We start from the raw sequence: 18,618 nt of genomic DNA on the forward strand, positions 1-18,618 counted from the left end.
TCCCCCAAATGTGTGACCAGGATTACTGTCCTATTCTGAGACCGTCAGAGACATCTCTGCCGGGACACATGCCAGTGATTGAAAACACAGCAAGGGCCCCACTAGCTGAAACCAAGTTGCAGAGTTTTGAGAGTCCCACCGCCGACCGCCGGCCCGCCGCGAGCCCTGCCCCCTGCGCGGCCACGCCCCCTTGTTCCCCGCGGCCTCCCGGGTCAGCTGGTGCTGGCGTCAGGCGCTGGGCGGGCTCGCCAGGACCTGGCAAGGCTTGTTTACTATGGCCGATGATCTGGAGCAGCAGTGAGTTAATCCTGTCCCTTTCTCTCTTTCTCTGTCTCTCTCTGGGCCATGATCCTGGGACTGTCTGTGGCTGAGGAACAGTTGTAGACACCGTCCCGCTCTTCCTTTTCCAGGTCGGCCTCCGGGGAGGGCGGGGGGTGGGTGCGTTGCTTGCTTTGCATTTGCCCAGAAGAGGCAGCGGCTGAGCCTGGGGAGCCATGGGAGACGCGCTCGCCCGCAGCCCGGGGATCCTGGCTTTCTACCTTAGTCCTCGCGAGTGCCCCTCATTCTCCTCTGGCCTCTGGAGAGATTCCATGTTGATGTGTGAGATCCCCGAAAGCAAGCTTGTGGGACGCGGGTGCGGAGGTAGCAGCCAGGCGTGCTCGTCTCGACTTGCCCCAGAACGCAGTCGTGGGGATGGAGAGAGCCTCCTCCCTCCGCCCGGCAAAGAGAAGATGTGGAGAGACTGGAGAGGTCTCCATCGCGCTGAAATTGGTGTGGAACAACGGGCTTGCGAGTTTCTTTAGCTGTCGCCCACCGAGACACGTAGCCGCATGTGATCCTAGTTGATAATGCTTTTAATAATCATAACAACATCTTTAATGCAATGGTTTCAGATTTAGAGCTATTGGGATTTGCTACCACTCTTTCAAGGGCATCAGGTTTGGGATACCACCTGTAGGTGGTGTGACTAGCAGTTCGCAATCTGATAGGAGTAAGAAAAAGTTGCTACGAGAAGAATGACTCAGCTCCCAGCCGAGCCTTGGTTTCACCAGAACTGGGCCTTTCCTGGACCCAGTAATCCTGTTTTTCAGACCTGTAGAACTGGAAGTCCGGGAAACTAATTAACTTTATGACCATAATTAATAGCTTGCTGGGCTTGAAAGAAATGTCCAGGGGAATGTTTTACTTTCTAAGATGACTTTTCCAAGAGGAAATTTGCAATGCTTTAAAGGACTTAGGGAGGCAGAATATTAGAGCTGGAGGACATGCAGGTAGTTCAGCTCCTTTTTAAAAATGAAGAAGCTGGTGTCCATAGAAATTAGGAGACTTGCCCAAGATCACAGAGGTCTAGAACAGGATTTTCTCCCAGCACAGAACCCCTTGTGTTTCTCCCGCATCAAGTTGACAGAGACCGTCCTAGCCAGGTTAAGTTCACGGCTGAATGTCTTTTCTGCTCCTTGCCTCAATTTCCCACCCCAGCCCTTACCTCCCGCATAGTTTTGAGCACATACAGTGTGCCAGGCACCATTTCCAGAGTTTACCTGTAACATTTTTGGTGAAGAAGGAAAGCAAAGTAATTCTCCCACCAAGAACTCTCTGCTGAGCAGTCTATGATGCTGTTCCTTGGGTAGCGTTTCTCCTGAACTCTGCTTTGTACAGTAACAGGACAATGTGGGATCCAGGTGTTATGATCTGACTTGTCACAGTCTGTGATTTAGAGAGAAAATTTGTCTCTTAAGGCTGACAAAATCCTGTGGTCTTGGTCCCCGTGCTTCAAGCCTACAGGGAATTCCAGTAGAATATTAAAAGGATTCTGAGTCTCCCTAGGATTAGATCGATTGATATTGACAACTCTCATCTGGCTAAAACCATTGATGTATCACTCCCAGCTGCAACCCCAGTTTTTCTTTCAAACTTCGAACATCCACTGAGAGTTGCTACTTGCAAAACACTGGGAATGTAGACAACTTATGATTTAGCTGGGGGGAAAGAAAGTTGATTGGGAGTTTGTGCTAGGCAGTATTCTATATGCTTTAGATGCATTAACACTTTTAATCTTTATAGCAACCCTATGAGGTAGATATTATTACCTCCCTTTTAAAGATGAGGAAGCTCTGACACAGAAAAGCTAAATAATGTGCCCATAGTCACATTGCTGGTAAGTGACAGTGCTAAAATTGGAACTCTGGCCTTCAGAGTTTAGATCACACCTCCCTTGAGAAAACAGACATAAATGTAAAAATGTGGTTATGTTCTGTGAATATTTGTATATGACCTTGAAAAGCTGAGGGTGGAAGGTTCAGGGAGAGAAACCTGGATTTGAGATAAGGGGTTCTAGTTCTGGTTCTTTTTTTCTAACTTGTATGACCTCTTTGGGCATCAGTTTGCTCATCTGTAAAATACAGAGGCTAGACTAGTTGATTCCTAAGGAAACATCCTAATCTAAAATTCTGTGCTTCAAATGATGTATCAGGATGCCCAGTGTGGGCCAAGGGGATTTGGTAATGGTTCCCCTCACTCCCCCTTAGAGTGCCCTACCTTGAATACGCCAGTGTTCACAGGCCCTTCCTATAGCTGTAGATATCTGTCCTGTAACTCAGGCAGAGTTCAAGAAAAGAGAAATATCATATGGGGTTAACAAGGAATAATACAAACTGTCATTCATTGAGCATCTCATTTGTACTGGGCATCTTACAAGTGTCCTTACATATACAGATGCTCAAAGACAGGTTATTTAATGGGCCAAAACCATTCTGCTCATCAATGATAACACCATGATTCAGGTCCAGCAGGGGTGTGTGTGTGTGCGTGCGTGTGTGTGTGTAATTCCAAAGCTGGTGCTTTTAACCTCTACCTTGCAATGACTTAAGGTCCCTGGGTGTGAAGGAGAAAACAGGATGAGTTATCTGTGTTACCGCATGTCATTAGAGGTGAGGACATAGGTGAGCTTTCTACTCATTTTACAATCTAGAAAACAAGACCAGAGGGAACCTGTGTCCTGTCAGTGAACCATAACAGAACTTGAATCCAGGTCTCTCACCTCCTCCTCCCTGCCTACCCCATCTCCATGGGTTGGACTGATTGATTACCCGAGAGATCAGTTGGGCACAACACAGTATTCCACACTTCTAGGGGCTTGGAAGAGGGCATACATAAACACCAACCAGTGCCCTGCCAGTAGGGCAGACGGCATGGGAATTTGTCCTACTGTTAAGGAACAGCTAGTACTGGGGACAGCAAAGGATAACTGAAACATTAGTTAAAAGATGCCTCTCCCTTTAATCTCCTTGAACATAAATTATGATAATCAGTAACAAAGAGAAATTAGAAAGCTGAAGTGAGATAATAAATACGACAGAGCTTTGTAAACTCTAAAGTATTATATACAGGATGTTCTGAATATCTATTGAAACAAGGGGCATGTTGTTAATACCCATTTACCAAAAAGAAACAGTCTATCAGGTAGCTAGGGAACTGCTGCCTGCCATGGGGGGCAGGTCTCTCAAGGCTAGGAAACACCCTGCTTCCTGAGAACTCTTTTGTAACTCTCAGCAAGGCTAAGAGCATCAAGGTTTCTTTCCAATGTTGCCAATGAGTGTCTCTGTCTCCTCCTCCCAGGTCTCAAGGCTGGCTGAGTAGCTGGCTGCCCACGTGGCGCCCCACTTCCATGTCTCAGCTGAAGAATGTGGAAGCCAGGATCCTCCAGTGTAAGTAGAATGGACAGCTTGTCCCACCTCCCTCATGGAGCCCAAGAAGGATTCAGGATCTTCCCAGAGCCTGCTACATTGAGCCCACTGATTCCTAATTAACAGTGTGTACGGGGTGGGAGGAAAGGATGTCAGTTGTGTGAGGGAAGAGGTGCATACAGACGGCACCATACCTGATAATAGTGCTTCCTCACCATCTCCCTAGCCATGTGGATAGTTCCTGCCACTTCCTGCAACTTCACCTCAAACCCTATGCCAGTGCCGGCTAACACACACAAACACGTACATTCTCCCCTTCCTCCTTCCTTCTCCCCCATTTCTCTCTTCCTCCCCTCCTCTCTTCTCACCACACAAGTACTTCTTAGATTTACCACCTGCAGACCCTTGGCCAGCAATCTTGCATTCTCTGATGTTACTATTCCTGTGTTCTACCTGGTTTTGGCCCCCCACCTATCTGGTTACCACAGTAGTTTGTGGTTTGCAGACCAGCTGTCATCGGCACTGTTACATTGCAGCAGGGCATCCCACTAGCAGCAGCAGCCACTCGCTCAAACAAGCCCCTTAAGCCACTTCTTCCCATATTTCCCATATGATCTTCACCACACCCCTACTGCCCCAGCCACAGCTACCCTTTCTCTTCTGGGCCTGAGTAAGTGCAGACAAACAGCAGCCAGAGCTCTCAGGCCTCTGTCCAGGATCCAGGCTGCTTCACCCAGGCAGCTCTTCCCGGGAGACTGCTGTCACACCAGCAGAACAAGCACTGCCCCACCTCAGTCTCTCACCCGAGGCTCAGTCCACACCCACCACTCCCTCCAACTGGCTGGACCACAGTTCTGTCCATCCATCAAGCCCCAAGCACACACAGGTTCAAGAGCAATAGATGCAAGAGCTCTGTGGGGTTGGTGGTGTCACTGCCACCTGGGCCTAAAGGGAGCTGGGCACACTGTTTCAAGGGATAAGACGGTCCCGCTTATTATGTACAGACTACATGGTCTATAAATTGGAGTTGAATTCTTTAGAGTGTGTAGTGTTAAAAAGTGATTCTGACAGATTAAATTGGTAAAGATCATTCAAAACTACTGCAATAGGGGAGAGAGATCAGGCTCAACTCTTGAATACAGTAAGGACTAGTGGGGATTTATAACCAAGCAGCATGGTGAGGGGGGTCAGTGGATAGAAAATTGCTGAGGAGATATCAAAGATAAAAGGAGATATCAAAGATAAAGGGAGTTCTTTTCAAACCAGTTTAACAGGATCATTGCTGAAGGAAGGTCAAAGGTGAGGGATGAGGAACTTGATCAAATATGAAGGAATTCGTACTAACTGATGTATGACTTACTCATCCTGACTTTGCAGGATTCTTGCTAAGACTGAGCTAGACATTTGGAAGACAGGCCAGGGGCCAAGGTCAAAGCCTAGTCAACAAGAGGGCTCAGAAAGGCTTGCCTAAAGTTTGATTAAGGAGAGAGTTGTTTTCAGTGGTCAGAGGGTTGTGAGAGGAAGGAGCTAAGGGAAGTTGGGGAGGGTTGGGGAATGGAGAGAATGTGAAGAGTGGTAGTCCAGGCAAAATGATGATGCCGTCAGGAAACACTTATTGACTTACCATGGGATTCTTTCCTCCCCAGGTCTCCAGAATAAGTTCCTGGCCAGATATGTATCCCTCCCAAACCAGAATAAGATCTGGACGGTGACTGTGAGCCCCGAGCAAAACGACCGCACCCCCTTGGTGATGGTGCATGGTTTTGGGGGCGGCGTGGGTCTCTGGATCCTCAACATGGACTCACTGAGTGCCCGCCGCACACTGCACACCTTCGATCTGCTTGGCTTCGGGCGAAGCTCAAGGCCAGCATTCCCAAGGGACCCGGAGGGGGCTGAGGATGAGTTTGTGACATCGATAGAGACATGGCGGGAGACCATGGGGATCCCCAGCATGATCCTCCTGGGGCACAGTTTGGGAGGATTCCTGGCCACTTCTTACTCAATCAAGTACCCTGATAGGTAATAAGGAGATGGCTCTATCCCTCGTGACCTAATTCCTGGCCTTACTGGGAACTTTCCAGTATTCATTTCCAAACTTCTCTCATTCCCAGGCGATTTAAGGGGCTATGGCAACTACCAGAGAATATAATGTGTCTTCTCCTCTTTCCGCCTTTAACATAGAGTTAAACACCTCATCCTGGTGGACCCATGGGGCTTTCCCCTCCGACCAACTAACCCCAGTGAGATCCGTGCACCCCCAGCCTGGGTCAAAGCCGTGGCATCTGTCCTAGGACGTTCCAATCCATTGGCTGTTCTTCGAGTAGCTGGGCCCTGGGGTGAGTAGCCTGTAGTATCTCCTTAAAGGAAGGCTATAATGTTCTAGAAGGCCCACAGTGTCTTTCCCACTTATTCCTAAAAAGTGGAAATTGGCCTAGCCTTGTTATTTAAAGCTGTTAATCTGAACCAGATCACTTTGTTCAAGGTTTGAGAAGGTTTTTCGTTTTTTTGTTTTATTTTGTTTTTTTTGAGACAAAGTCTCGCTCTGTCGCCCAGGCTGGAGTGCAGTGGTGCGACCTCGGCTCACTGCAAGCTCTGCCTCCCAGGTTCATGCCATTCTCCTGCCTCAGCCTCCCAAGTAACTGGGACTACAGGCACCTGCCACCATGCCTGGCTAATTTTTTGTGTTTTTAGTACAGACGGGGTTTCATCGTGTTAACCAGGCTGGTCTCGATCTGACCTCATGATCCGCCTGCCTCGGCCTCCCGAAGTGCTGGGATTACAGGCGTGAGCCACCGCGCCTGGCCTGTTTTTTGTTTTTTGTATTTTTTCTCTTCATCGGCATGGGAAAAGCTTTTCCTATGCCAGGAACAGGTGGAGCAGAATAGCTACCAGAGTCTCACTCTATCTCCCAGGCTGATGTGCAGTGGTGTGATCTCAGCTCACTGCAACCTCCGCCTCCCAGGTTCAAGCCATTCCCCTGCCTGAGCCTCCTGAGTAGCTGGGACTGCAGGTGTACCCCACCACACCTGGCTAATTTTTGTATTTTCAGTAGAGACGGGGGTTTCACCATGTTGGCTAGGCTGGTCTTGAACTCCTAGCCTCTAGTGATCCATCCGCATCAGCCTCCCAAAGTGCTGGGATTACAGGCATGAGCCACCACACCCAATGTGTGTGAAATTTTATGAAAACCTGCTGGTGATTCATGCCCAGTAACCACTGGATCCCATCCCTGTGGTTCACCCAACACCCGCAGCAGGGAGAGGTCAGAACCAAAGCCTCCAACATAACCCACAGTGGCAGGCAAGCCCCTCTGAACCATGCACTTGTCCAGGCAAGCACCACATCTTCACCTGCTCTGTGTCGCCTAGCACTTGGTAGCTGTCAGCAAATTCTGTGGGTAAAAGGGAGAAAAGGAGGTGGAGGACCATGGGGAGCTAGCCATAATGAATAGTATCAATATCTCCAGCCTTCTGACCTCACACTGCCAGCACCCTTCTCCGCTGGGGAGCTTTTTACTCTGATGAAGTGCAAAGCAGAAAAGTGCAATCTTTTCCAATGGAAAAGATTGGTGATGCCTGTCTTGTACTGATGGTTGTGCTTACAGAGTAATATTCAATAGCCAATTATTATGAGTTAATTGCTGATGGCTAAGTAAGAGTTATCTCTCTAGGTCCTTCAAGAAAAACAGAATGATTCCAGATAAAGAAAAAAAGCATTTGATTAGAAGATAGGAGTTTAGGAGTTCTGAGAGAGAGGAAGGATACCAAGACACGGGTGCCAAAGGACAGTAAGTGGGCAGAGGCTCCCAGCACCGTGGTCTCCAACAGAGTCTATAGTCCTTTGCCAAAAAGAAGGTCTGCTCGAGCTACTCTCCCCTATTCTCACCTCTGGCCAGGCTCATGCAGGAGCATCAGAGCTATCATAGTTGGGGAAGTTGGCCAGCAGCCATGAAGGACTATGCAGGAGGGAGGGCCAGGCCCATGCAGATCCTCATGGCACCCCCAACCCAGCCCCTTCTTACCTCCCTCTTGCTTCTCATAAACAGAGAGAAGACCAGAGAGAAAGAGAGAGATCAGGGATCAGAAGTTGATCAGTAGACCTCATTTTTACAGTCTGTTGTTGCATGTATGTATACCATAATGAGGTGAAACGAACAGATTGTTGTAAAACAGTGCCCTGAGTCTGAGACACGATTGTGTTTAGTTCACCTCTCCACATATTCTAATACAGGCCTGAAAATGAGAGCGCTGTCGGGAGGTGGTCTAGTTCCATCCGCTACCATCAGAAGATTAAAAGGCCATAAGGGTGTCTGGGAGAAGGAGAACATAGCTCAGGCTATAAGAGAAGAGCATCTCAGCCATGGATTCTGATGGGGAGGGCTTGTGATTCTTGCAGGGAAAGATCTCGGGGCTTCATTGAGCTGAAAATAACCTGGCTCCTCAGTGTTGTTAGATTGTCTCTAAATTCTTTGGTAATGAGCTGACTTTGTGATTTGAAGTCACCTGGACCTTCCCAGTAGATTCCTGCACTCTTTCTGCCGCTGTAGTGTTAAATGAATAAAGCAAACAAACCCTTAGGAGAAATAAGGTTTAGTTAAAGTTCTCAAAACATACACAGGCAGGCGTCTTCCCTGCCCCACCTCCCAAATTGGCCTCTCTGTGTTTTTCTATCCCCTCCCAGGGCCTGGTCTGGTGCAGCGATTCCGGCCGGACTTCAAACGCAAGTTTGCAGACTTCTTCGAAGATGATACCATATCAGAGTATATCTACCACTGCAACGCACAGAATCCCAGGTGAGGGCCGCTCCCCAGGCCAGCTTGGGGCAGACAGTTGTTAGGAGATAAAACTCTTAGCTGCTGGAGTTCTGGGCTTTATTTCTTCTTCAACAAAGCTCTGACTCAGTTAGGTAAACACAGGCACTAGCAAGCCTGATCATTTCCAGAGAGTTCCCCAGGGACAGACACAAAGGAATACAGAAGATAATAGATTAATTAAACATGCTGCCCATCTCTAGAGGAAGGCCCTCCCTGTTCCCTACAGGTATGCAATTGGCCTGATGAGCAAGAGTCTGGAAAATGTTAATATTTTAGAAGATTTTTTTAACTGAAAAATTGATACAAACATGGTATTTTTTTTCTTTTTTTAGGTCAAAAATAATTAGCAAAAACATGATATTTTTCAAAAGGAAAGGAAGTCTTCTCCTGTCCCGGGCCTGTAGTCCCTACATTTGCTTATTATTTCCAGTCTAAAATAGCACATGTACCATTTCTTCAGAGGGCCTCCATGTACATGTGCCTTTGTACACACATGTGACTGTATCTGTTGAACACATTACTACCAATAGAATTTCTCAATGAAAGAGCATGCATTTTAAAATTTAATTATGTGCATTTGAAATGCCTTATCATTGAGACAGAAATTTATTTGCATCTTTGGGAGATTTGGGGGTGTCTCGAGAACTTTGAAAAGTTCCTATCTGGGGCTGCTTATTTACACAGCAGGCCCCACAAGCCTACCTACCTGCAGTTTGGGCACCGTGGATGGCAGGGCAGTCAGGGAGGTAATCCTCTTATGTGGAAGTGCCCTGCGACTGGCTGATACCACGAGGCCATGTTGGTGACACCCCGAGCTGCTGGGAGGTATCTCAGCAAAGGCAAGCTTACTGCCCTACTCCTTTCTAGGGCTGTCCAAGTCACTTGTTGGGAGCCCAAAGCCATGAGAAAGGCAGAGATTTGCATTCCAGCAATACTGTCTGAACATTAACCTCAAACCCCAACAGCTGTTGGGCAGTGTGTGAGCTGTCTGTCCAGCATTCCACATGAGCTCAGCTAATTGAAGAACCCTGATCAAACAGTAGTATAGAAACTCCCAGCTCAGCAGTCAAATCAGGTTCCCCTGTCTTCCTGCCGTTGGCCCTTCTCTCAGCCCCCATGGGCTCAGTGCCTGTCTCATACCCACCTGAGGCCCCACAGGCCCAGCCCTAGCCCTTTCCCCAGAACTTTCCCCATCCCAGACCTAGTTCTGTACAATGTCCTCCCAACCTAAGCCACAGAGTATATAAGTTTATAATTCATTCACATCCCAGAGGAAGCAAAGGTGTCATCAGTGACAACCAGCTCCCTCACCCCCAAACACCATCACTCAATTTTGTAACTCCCTGAGTTTTTTGACTTTGTAACCCTGACAAGCTCATGGTAACTCTTATCATTTCCTTGGAAAACATGAAATTTGACCAACATGTTTGAGGGTATCTACTTCACCTCGCCTAAACTTAGGGGCTTTGTATATATTTTTATTTTCCTAATGATGTCCTAGTGAAGTAGGTATAATACTCTACATTTATAGATGAGGAAACTAAAGTATATTCTGGTTACATGACTTGCTAAGAAAACACAGCTGAGGATTTGAATTCATTTGACTCCAGATTCCACGCTTTTTCTGCCGTGCTGCAGTATCTTAAGGAAAAATTTATTTCTGATGGCCTGGGCAGAACTCAGGTTCCCTTTCATCTGTACATGTAAAAGAGAATGGAGATCTGATGGTACTAAACAGGCCAAGCCTAGGAGGCAGCAGTGTCCCCAACCTGCCCTATCTCTAGCAGAAGCTGCAGACCAGCCCCAGAAAGCTGGCTCTGCCCCAGCCTTGTGGACACCTCATGTTACGGCCTCAATTCATTCTACCTGAGCAAATGACCGGGGAGTGAAATAGATTACATTGGCATTTGTTGTTTCTTGCTTAACAGAAACTGCTGCTCCCCCAGCCCTTGGAAGACTGATTTTTAATTCCAGAGTCTTCTCAGGAAGCCCTTTTTACTACTATAGTACTCACTTTTAAGCGTTCACCTCAGATGAACTTCTGACCATGTCTCTAGACCCCCAACAGGCTAAATCCTCAGTCTGTGTTTTCATAGCACTCGACCACCTTTTCATCCTTCTTGGGAAATTTTAAGTTGTTTTTTGTTTGTTTGTTTGTTTGTTTGTTTTTGAGATAGAGGTTTGCTCATTGCCCAGGCTGGAGTGCAATGGCACGATCTCGGCTCACTGCAACCTCTGCCTCCCAGGTTCAAGCGATTCTCCTGCCTCAGCCTCCCAAGTAGCTGGGATTGCTGGCATGCACCACCATGCCTGGCTAATTTTGTATTTTTAGTAGAGACGGGTTTCACCATGTTGGCCAGGCTGGTCTCGAACTCCCGACCTCAGGTGATCTGCCCGCATCAGCCTCCCAAAGTGCTGGGATTATAGGCATGAGCCTCCGTGCCCGGCTGTTCGTTTGTTTTTTTGAGACAGAGTCTCTCTCTGTCGCCCAGGCTAGAGTGCAGTGGCGTGATCTTGGCTCACTGCAACCTCTGTCTCCCAGGCTCAAGCAATTCTCCTACCTCAGCCTCCTGAGTAGCTGGGATTACAGAAGCGCGCCACCACGCCCCGCTAATTTTTGTATTTTTAGTAGAGACAGGGTCTCACCATGTTGGCCAGGCTGGTCTTAAACCCCTGACCTCAAATGATCCGCCCGCCTCGGCCTCCCAAAGTGCTGGGATTACAGGTGTGAGCCACCGTGCCCAGCCCAAGAAATGTTAAATTAAATAACAATTAATCATATGATTAGTTACTTAATGCCTACCTCCCTAACACATGAGCTAAAGTGTGTGAGCTCCAGGAGGGACAGCACCCTGCCTTTCTTGTTCATATGTCCCCTTTCCCAGTCCAGGACATGACAGAATATTTGTTGAGTCAATAATAACCCATTTCATTCTCAGATTCTTGGACAGTTCGTACTGCCATGGGGTTTTTCACAAGTGTTCCTCCGAACTCTTCTGTGATGGGAGGCCTCTGGAATTTTGGTCATCCCCTAATCTTACCAATATTTAATGAGCCCAGTGTGGGGCTTTGACAGGAATACAAAGATGACTAAGATTCTGCCTCAGTCTCTGAAGAGACCAACAAGTTGACATATTCTGCTGTGAAGTTTATTGCTGTTTTGCTTTTGACAGTGGTGAGACAGCATTCAAAGCCATGATGGAGTCCTTTGGCTGGGCCCGGCGCCCTATGCTGGAGCGAATTCACTTGATTCGAAAAGATGTGCCTATCACCATGATCTACGGGTCCGACACCTGGATAGATACCAGTACGGGAAAAAAGGTGAAGATGCAGCGGCCAGATTCTTATGTCCGAGACATGGTATGTTGCACCACCCAAGGAGTGGAAATGATGACTGAGAGTCAATCACCTCTCAGCCTTGGGGTAGGGAAGGATGATCAAGGAGAAAGAGGAATGGACAGACTGAGATAGAGCAGTAGATTTGAGAAGTTTGGAAACTCTCTTTGGAATATCTTTTTTTCTTCTTTTTTTTTTTTTTGTGATGGAGTCTCGCTATTGTTGCCCAGGCTGGAGGGCAATGGTACAATCTCGGCTCACTGCAACCTCTGCCTCCCGGGTTCAAGCGATTCTCCTGCCTCAGCCTCCCGAGTAGCTGGGATTATAGGCATGCGCCACCACGCCCAGCTAATTTTGTATTTTTAGTAGAGACGAGGTTTCTCCATGTTGGTCAGGCTGGTCTCGAACTCCTGACCTCAGGTGATCCGCCCGCCTCGGCCTCCCAAAGTGCTGGTATTGTAATGTCTTCATTAGGGGGCTTCCTGCTTTTAGCCCAGTTCAGCTAAAAGGCTGGTTCTTGTCTAGCAGCCAGGCACCTGCTGCTACTCCAGCCCCCATGTAGTTTCTACCCCAAAACCAGAGCCATGGGCAGTAGAGTGAATAGTAGAGGCTGCCATGAAGCCTCCCCACCACACCTCCTCCCCTTTTTTCTTACCCCTCTCCACCATGTGCCAATGAGTGTGCTTAATGAGGCTGGGTGCCAACCATGGGCCCAGGTTTACTGGACCTTTGAATTAAATGAGCAGATCAGTGGTGGGGCTAACACGGAAGGAAAGACAGAGTGACTGTTCATCAAGTAAGTAGAATGGGAAAGCATTGGCTGTCAAAGGAAAATACCAAGATCCAAGCGAGAAAGGTGGAGCATTATCTCTGATAAGAGCTCGTGGGTGGCAGGCAAGCAAGTCTAAGGGGAAAAGAAATAGCGTGAAGGCTTCCCAGCACCAGGAATAAAGGGCCATCCCGCCCCTGCGGGTTCTCTCTCCACAGGAGATTAAGGGTGCCTCTCACCATGTCTATGCTGACCAGCCACACATCTTCAATGCTGTGGTGGAGGAGATCTGTGACTCAGTTGATTGAGCCGCTCTCTGAAGAGGAAGAGGAGAAAGCCAGAGAGTCACTCTTACCTCCCTGTCTGCTTACTCACCCACTCTGTCCTTTCCTCACAAACTAACATGTGCCAGCCAGGCAGAGTCTTGTGCTGTTCCCAGAACAGGACGACAGTGAAAAGAACACTCTTGACCCTACACTGAAGGCTGAAGGCAGAAGCCACAAGAGGCCTTGAGTGCCACCCCCAGGGAAGAACATAAAGGGTTGCACAATGCCACCCATCCACTCCTTGCCAAGTGTTACCCAGATGGTGGAGGATGTGAAGGGATTGCACCAAGCCACATTCACTCTCTCTGCGGCCTTTCTTCCTCTGGGCAAAGAAGGGCTTCCAGTGGCCTTTCCTCGCCCTGTAGTGTTTGTGGGGATAGGTTCCATGCAAGAACACCTTCCTTCTCCATCCCCCACTTCACCCCATCCCATACCAGTTCCATCCAGGGTCTGCTTAACTGCCAAGAGCAGGTCCTGGAGTTCCCTTCACCTGCAGAGTCCTTTTCATGACCTAGAAGGTCTTATTCAAAGCCCTCATTGACAGAGGAGGAAACAGGCCAAGGCAGGACATGGCTGGACCATGGTGATACAGCTCTGTGTGATTCAAGTTCTGGCGGAGCTTGTAAGGCTAGAGCCCAGGTCTGCTGACACCCTGTGCTTGTTGCACACTTGATTTGCTAAGGCTGGAGACAGGCACCATTGCCATGGGGCTGGTCCTAGTCACTGGCCGAGGATAAGCCCGTCCCTGTCCCACATTCTAGCCCCACTATGCGGGGGTGCTGTTGTCCTGCCTGTGTCTCATCCCTGGCTGCCTAAGCTAGGGACACTCAAGTGCTTCCTTCCTTGCCCCATCTTCCTCCCAACTGGAGGCCTCTGAGCCTCCCCTGTGCCTTGGGCCCTGAAGCCCCATATGTAGTATAGAGCAAAGGTGGCTCCTGGTGAAGAGAGGGTGGAAAGGCCCTTCAGCCCCAGGGCCATGTCTGGGTTCTCCATGCCCATCAGTCTCTGCAGTTTCTCTACCTGCCCCCAGAGCCGAGGCCATCTGCAAGCCCCTGCCCATGGCCCAATGGGGAGCCTCCAGCCACAAGTTCCCTGTCCTTATCAGCCACTGGGTGGTTCCCACTGCATGACCCTCTATCCCTGCCATCTGTCCCCATGGTTTCCAGCTCAATCCATCCCTGACCCATCTGTCAGCTTTTTCCCAGGGAGCCGTTTCAGGGGTTCTGGGCAGTAGGCTGGGCCTGGCCTCAGAACCTGGCGGCTCCTGCCTGCTCCTTCACTTTTGTAAAACCATCCCCTTCACCAGAATGGTATTAACTCCTGGTGCTTTGTACTACTGGTCCAGCTGCCCTGGGCTCCTTTTCTATATTAATAAAGAAACAAGTAAAAATTACCGGTGGGGATGATGTTTAAAATTGCTCTGACGAGCGCTGGTGGTGCTGAATTCGCAACAGCCTGTGTGATGCCTGAGAGAAGGGAGTCCTGAGGGTTGCCTGCCTACCCACGATTCCTTGTCCTTTTAGTATGGCGTTTGCCCGCTATACCCAGCCCAGAGTCCAGGTCAGCACAGGCCCTCTCAGCCAACCACTCATGACAAATGAGGAGTCGAGATCCACAGTGTGGATGGGGCAAGCCCCAGTTCACAGTAAGAGGTGGAGCTTAGTACTTCCTGCTGCCCATTAGACACCCTTTCTTCCTAAGTTCAAGGGAAGCCCACACATGTACTGCTCCCTGCATCCTGCTCTAACTTCCTCTCATCCTCTGGATCTCAGCTCAAATATTCCTTATGCAGAGATGCCTTCCCCTGATTCCCTAAACTAGACTCGGACCCCTCTGTTCTGCATCTCTGTGGCATATCATCTGCCCCTTTTGTAAAACTTATAAACTTGTGGTTACTTGTTTAGCGTCTCTTTCCTCCCCAGACCATAAGCAACATAGAGACAAAGGGTACATCTAGCACATAGTTCGTGTTCAATAAATGTTTGTTTTCATCAAGCCACGGGAAGTGAGATATACCAAGTATTCAAAAAAGTGTTCAAATCATTACTAACAGTGCTTTCTCTGTGCTGGCTGAGTCCAGCTGGGCCCAGAATTCCACGGTTCTAAATGGCGCATATTCCATGTGCATAGGCTGATTGAAAATGTATTAAAACTAAATTTTTTAAAAAAAAGCACATGATACTACACGTCATGATGAATGAACAGACAGAAATCCTCCTGAATATAATTACAAAGTTCTGATCCATCTCAGGACCCTGTGTCTTCTCTGAGGATTGTTATAGGGAGGAGAAGGCAGGTATTTAGAGCTTACTACATGCCAACCACTAGGGCTATAATAGTGAAGAAACAGATAGTGTCTGCCTTTGTGAGAAATTCCAGTTCACTCAGAGACATGCACCTAGTCAAAATATTATGTAAATCAATGTAAAATTGCTAAAGTGCTACCCGTGAGAATTGAGAAAACCTCCTGCAGAAGTGATGGCAGCTGTGCCTGAAGGCAGGACCAGGGAAAGGGGAAGGACTGTCTGGAGAGAGGGGCGACTGCACAGGCAGGTGGCTGGGAGAGAAGTCTGGTGAGATCAGTAGGGACCAGCTCAGCAGATCCTCTGGCCACATGAAGAATGTTGTGTTCATTCTAAAAAGCAATGGAAGGAAATGAATGGGGGTCAGGGTGGGGTAGGGAGTGTGACAAAATCAGCCTGAGATTGAAAGAGCCATTCTGGCTGCTCTGTGGAGTTCAGATGAGAGGGGGATGAGAACTTTGAAGCTGCTGCAGTGGTCCAGGCCAGAGCTGATGGTAGTTTGGACTTGGCTAGGGGCTAATGGACACAGAGAGGGGAAAAATGCAAAAGATGCTTAGAAGGTAAAATCTAAAAGACTTAATATCAACACTTCATGACCCTACCACCCTCTTGAAGAACGGGCCAAGTGAGGCAGTGGTTACCAAACGCAGTCACATAACAAAACAACCTGGGGGTATTTTTTTTTAAATATAGATTCCTGAGCTGTATTCCCTAGAGTTTGATCTGGTTAACCTGAATGGAGTCCGACCGTGAAATCTACATTTAAACACATTCCTAGGAGATTCTGGTGCCCTGTGTCTGCAAGAACTGGTCTAAGGGACTGTCTCTGACATTTGACCCAGAAGGCTGGGTAGAGTAGGGCCTGTGCCCCTGAGAGTTCATTCTGCTTGCTCCAGAATCACTTTTTTTTCTGGAGGTAGCACAACATGCTGATCTGCTTTTTCCAACTCAACACGAGGCAAACACATTCTTCAGGAACAGATGCAAGAAGAGTCTGAGAAAGGTCACCCAGAGTCCCCTGTTTATACTACATGGTCTGCACACATGGGCACAAGCCAGCATGCAGACACACACCCCATCTGACAGGAACATTCCTAACATTCCACTAGGTGGGACTAAGAAATTACTATGAACATTCTACCCAATCAGCACAGTTTCTGGGTGGGCACTAAGGATTTATGGTGACAGTTCGAACCATAAATCCAGGCTCCTCAAATGCCTAGCAGTTTAAAAGGAGAGATTCCACAGATAGATATTAAGGACTGTGACTCAACTTAAGACCCAGGAGGTACTGCAGTATTCAGCGACTAGCAGAAAATGTGCTAAATTTAACTTCCTCCTCGGTATAGACACCAAAGTATGTGTGCTAAAAATGTAGTCTGGTTTCATTGCCAAAAGGGTGGTGAAATCTTGATGAGTACCTCTTTCCATTCTGATCCATGACCCTGCAGGTACAGTTCATGGTCAGGGAGAAAAGACTCCTACTTTTTTTTTCACTCTGTTGCCAGGCTGGAATGCAATAGTATAGTCTCGGCTCACTGCAACCTCTGCCTCACAGGTTCAAGCAATTATCCTGCCTCAGCCTTCTGAGTAGCTGGGACCACAGGTGCCTGCCACCATGCCCGGCTAATTTTTGTATTTTTAGTAGAGACGGGGTTTCACCATATTGGTCAGGCTGGTCTCGAACTCCTGACCTCTGGTGGTCCACCCACCTTGGCCTCCCAAAGTGCTAGGATTACAGATGTGAGCCACCGCGCCCAGCCTAAGACTCCTACTCTTAACTGATAACAAACACAATGTCCAGTGAATGGTGCACAACATTTTTTCTCATTTTGTGACTTTTCAATTCATACAGAGTCCTCGGATGAGGTCTGGAGGGTCCTTTCTCTCAGTCTCCCTTCCTTTTCTGTCCTTCCTCAGGGTCCTGGTCCATCTGGCAGAAGCAAGAAAGCCACTTGAGATTCTGAGGGTCTGTCTCAACCCCATCCTGGTGAAATATCTCAAGATAAACATTCTCCTCTCGCTATTATAATATTGACGGTTTTTTGCTGGGCGCGGTGGCTCACGCCTGTAATCCCAACACTTTGGGAGGCCAAGGCGGGCAGGTCACTAAGTCAGGAGTTCAAGACCGGCCTAGCCAACATGGTGAAACTCCATCACTAATAAAAATACAAAAATTAGCTGGGCATGTTGGCAGGCACCTGTAATCCCAGCTACTCGGGAGGCTGAGGCAGGAGAATCACTTGAACCCGGGAGGCCGAGGCTGCAGTGAGCCAAGATCACACCACTGCACTCCAGCCTGGGTGACAGAGCGAGACTCTGTCTCAAAATAATAATAATAATAATATTGACTTTTTTTTTATACTTTAAGTTTTAGGGTACATGTGCACAACGTGCAGGTTTGTTACATATGTATACATGTGCCATGTTGGTGTGCTGCACCCATTAACTTGTCATTTAACATTAGGTATATCTCCTAATGCTATCCCTCCCCCCTACCCCCACCCCACAACAGTCCCTGGTGTGTGATGTTCCCCTTCCTGTGTCCATGTGTTCTCATTGTTCAATGCCCACCTATGAGTGAGAACATGCAGTGTTTGGTTTTTTGTCCTTGTGATAGTTTGCTGAGAATGATGGTTTCCAGCTTCATCCATGTCCCTGCAAACGACATGAACTCATCATTTTTCATGGCTGCATAGTACTCCGTTGTGTATTATGCGCCACATTTTCTTAATCCAGTCTGTCATTGTTGGACATTTGGGTTGGTTCCAAGTCTTTGCTATTGTGAATAGTGCCACAATAAACATACGTGTGCCTGTGTCTTTATAGCAGCATGTTTTATAATCCTTTGGGTATATACCCAGTAATGGGATGGCTGGGTCAAATGGTATTTCTAGTTCTAGATCCCTGAGGAATCGCCACACTAACTTCCACAATGCTTGAACTAGTTTACAGTCCCACCAACAGTGTAAAAGCATTCCTATTTCTCCACATCCTCTCCAGCACCTGTTGTTTCCTGACTTTTTAATGATCGCCATTCTAACTGGTGTGAGATGGTATCTCACTGTGGTTTTGATTTGCATTTCTCTGATGGCCAGTGATGATGAGCATTTTTTCACGTGTCTTTTGGCTGCATGAATTGTCTTCTTTTGAGAAGTTCATATCCTTCACCCACTTTTTGATGGGGTTGTTTGTTTTTTTCTTGTAAATTTGTTTGAGTTCATTGTAGATTCTGGATATTAGCCCTTTGTCAGATGAGTAGATTGCAAAAATTTTCTCCAATTCTGTAGGTTGCCTGTTCACTCTGATGATAGTTTCTTTTGCTGTGCAGAAGCTCTTTAGTTTAATTACATCCCATTTGTCAATTTTGGCTTTTGTTGCCATT

The 18,618-nt window shown here is 47.8% G+C and overlaps 1 protein-coding gene across 2 annotated transcripts; it reads left to right on the forward strand.

Moving 5' to 3' along the window:
• Positions 1 to 47: 47 nt before the first annotated feature.
• ABHD4 (abhydrolase domain containing 4, N-acyl phospholipase B) lies at positions 48 to 14,323 on the forward strand. Of its 2 annotated transcripts, none has more exons than XM_016925857.3 (7): positions 48 to 297; positions 3,619 to 3,707; positions 5,333 to 5,705; positions 5,868 to 6,022; positions 8,367 to 8,478; positions 11,673 to 11,859; positions 12,823 to 14,323. In XM_016925857.3, exons 1-7 carry the CDS (start codon positions 275 to 277, stop codon positions 12,910 to 12,912), a joined length of 1,029 nt encoding a protein of 342 aa, XP_016781346.1. In that variant the 5' UTR covers positions 48 to 274; the 3' UTR covers positions 12,913 to 14,323. The 2 variants fall into 2 exon arrangements, with proteins under 2 accessions (XP_016781346.1, XP_016781345.1); XM_016925856.3 differs by lacking the exon at positions 48 to 297 and adding an exon at positions 322 to 410.
• Positions 14,324 to 18,618: the final 4,295 nt, after the last annotated feature.

This window comes from Pan troglodytes, chromosome 15 (genome assembly GCF_028858775.2).
Source record: "Pan troglodytes isolate AG18354 chromosome 15, NHGRI_mPanTro3-v2.0_pri, whole genome shotgun sequence".
In the NCBI taxonomy this organism is placed as follows: Eukaryota; Metazoa; Chordata; class Mammalia; order Primates; family Hominidae; genus Pan; species Pan troglodytes.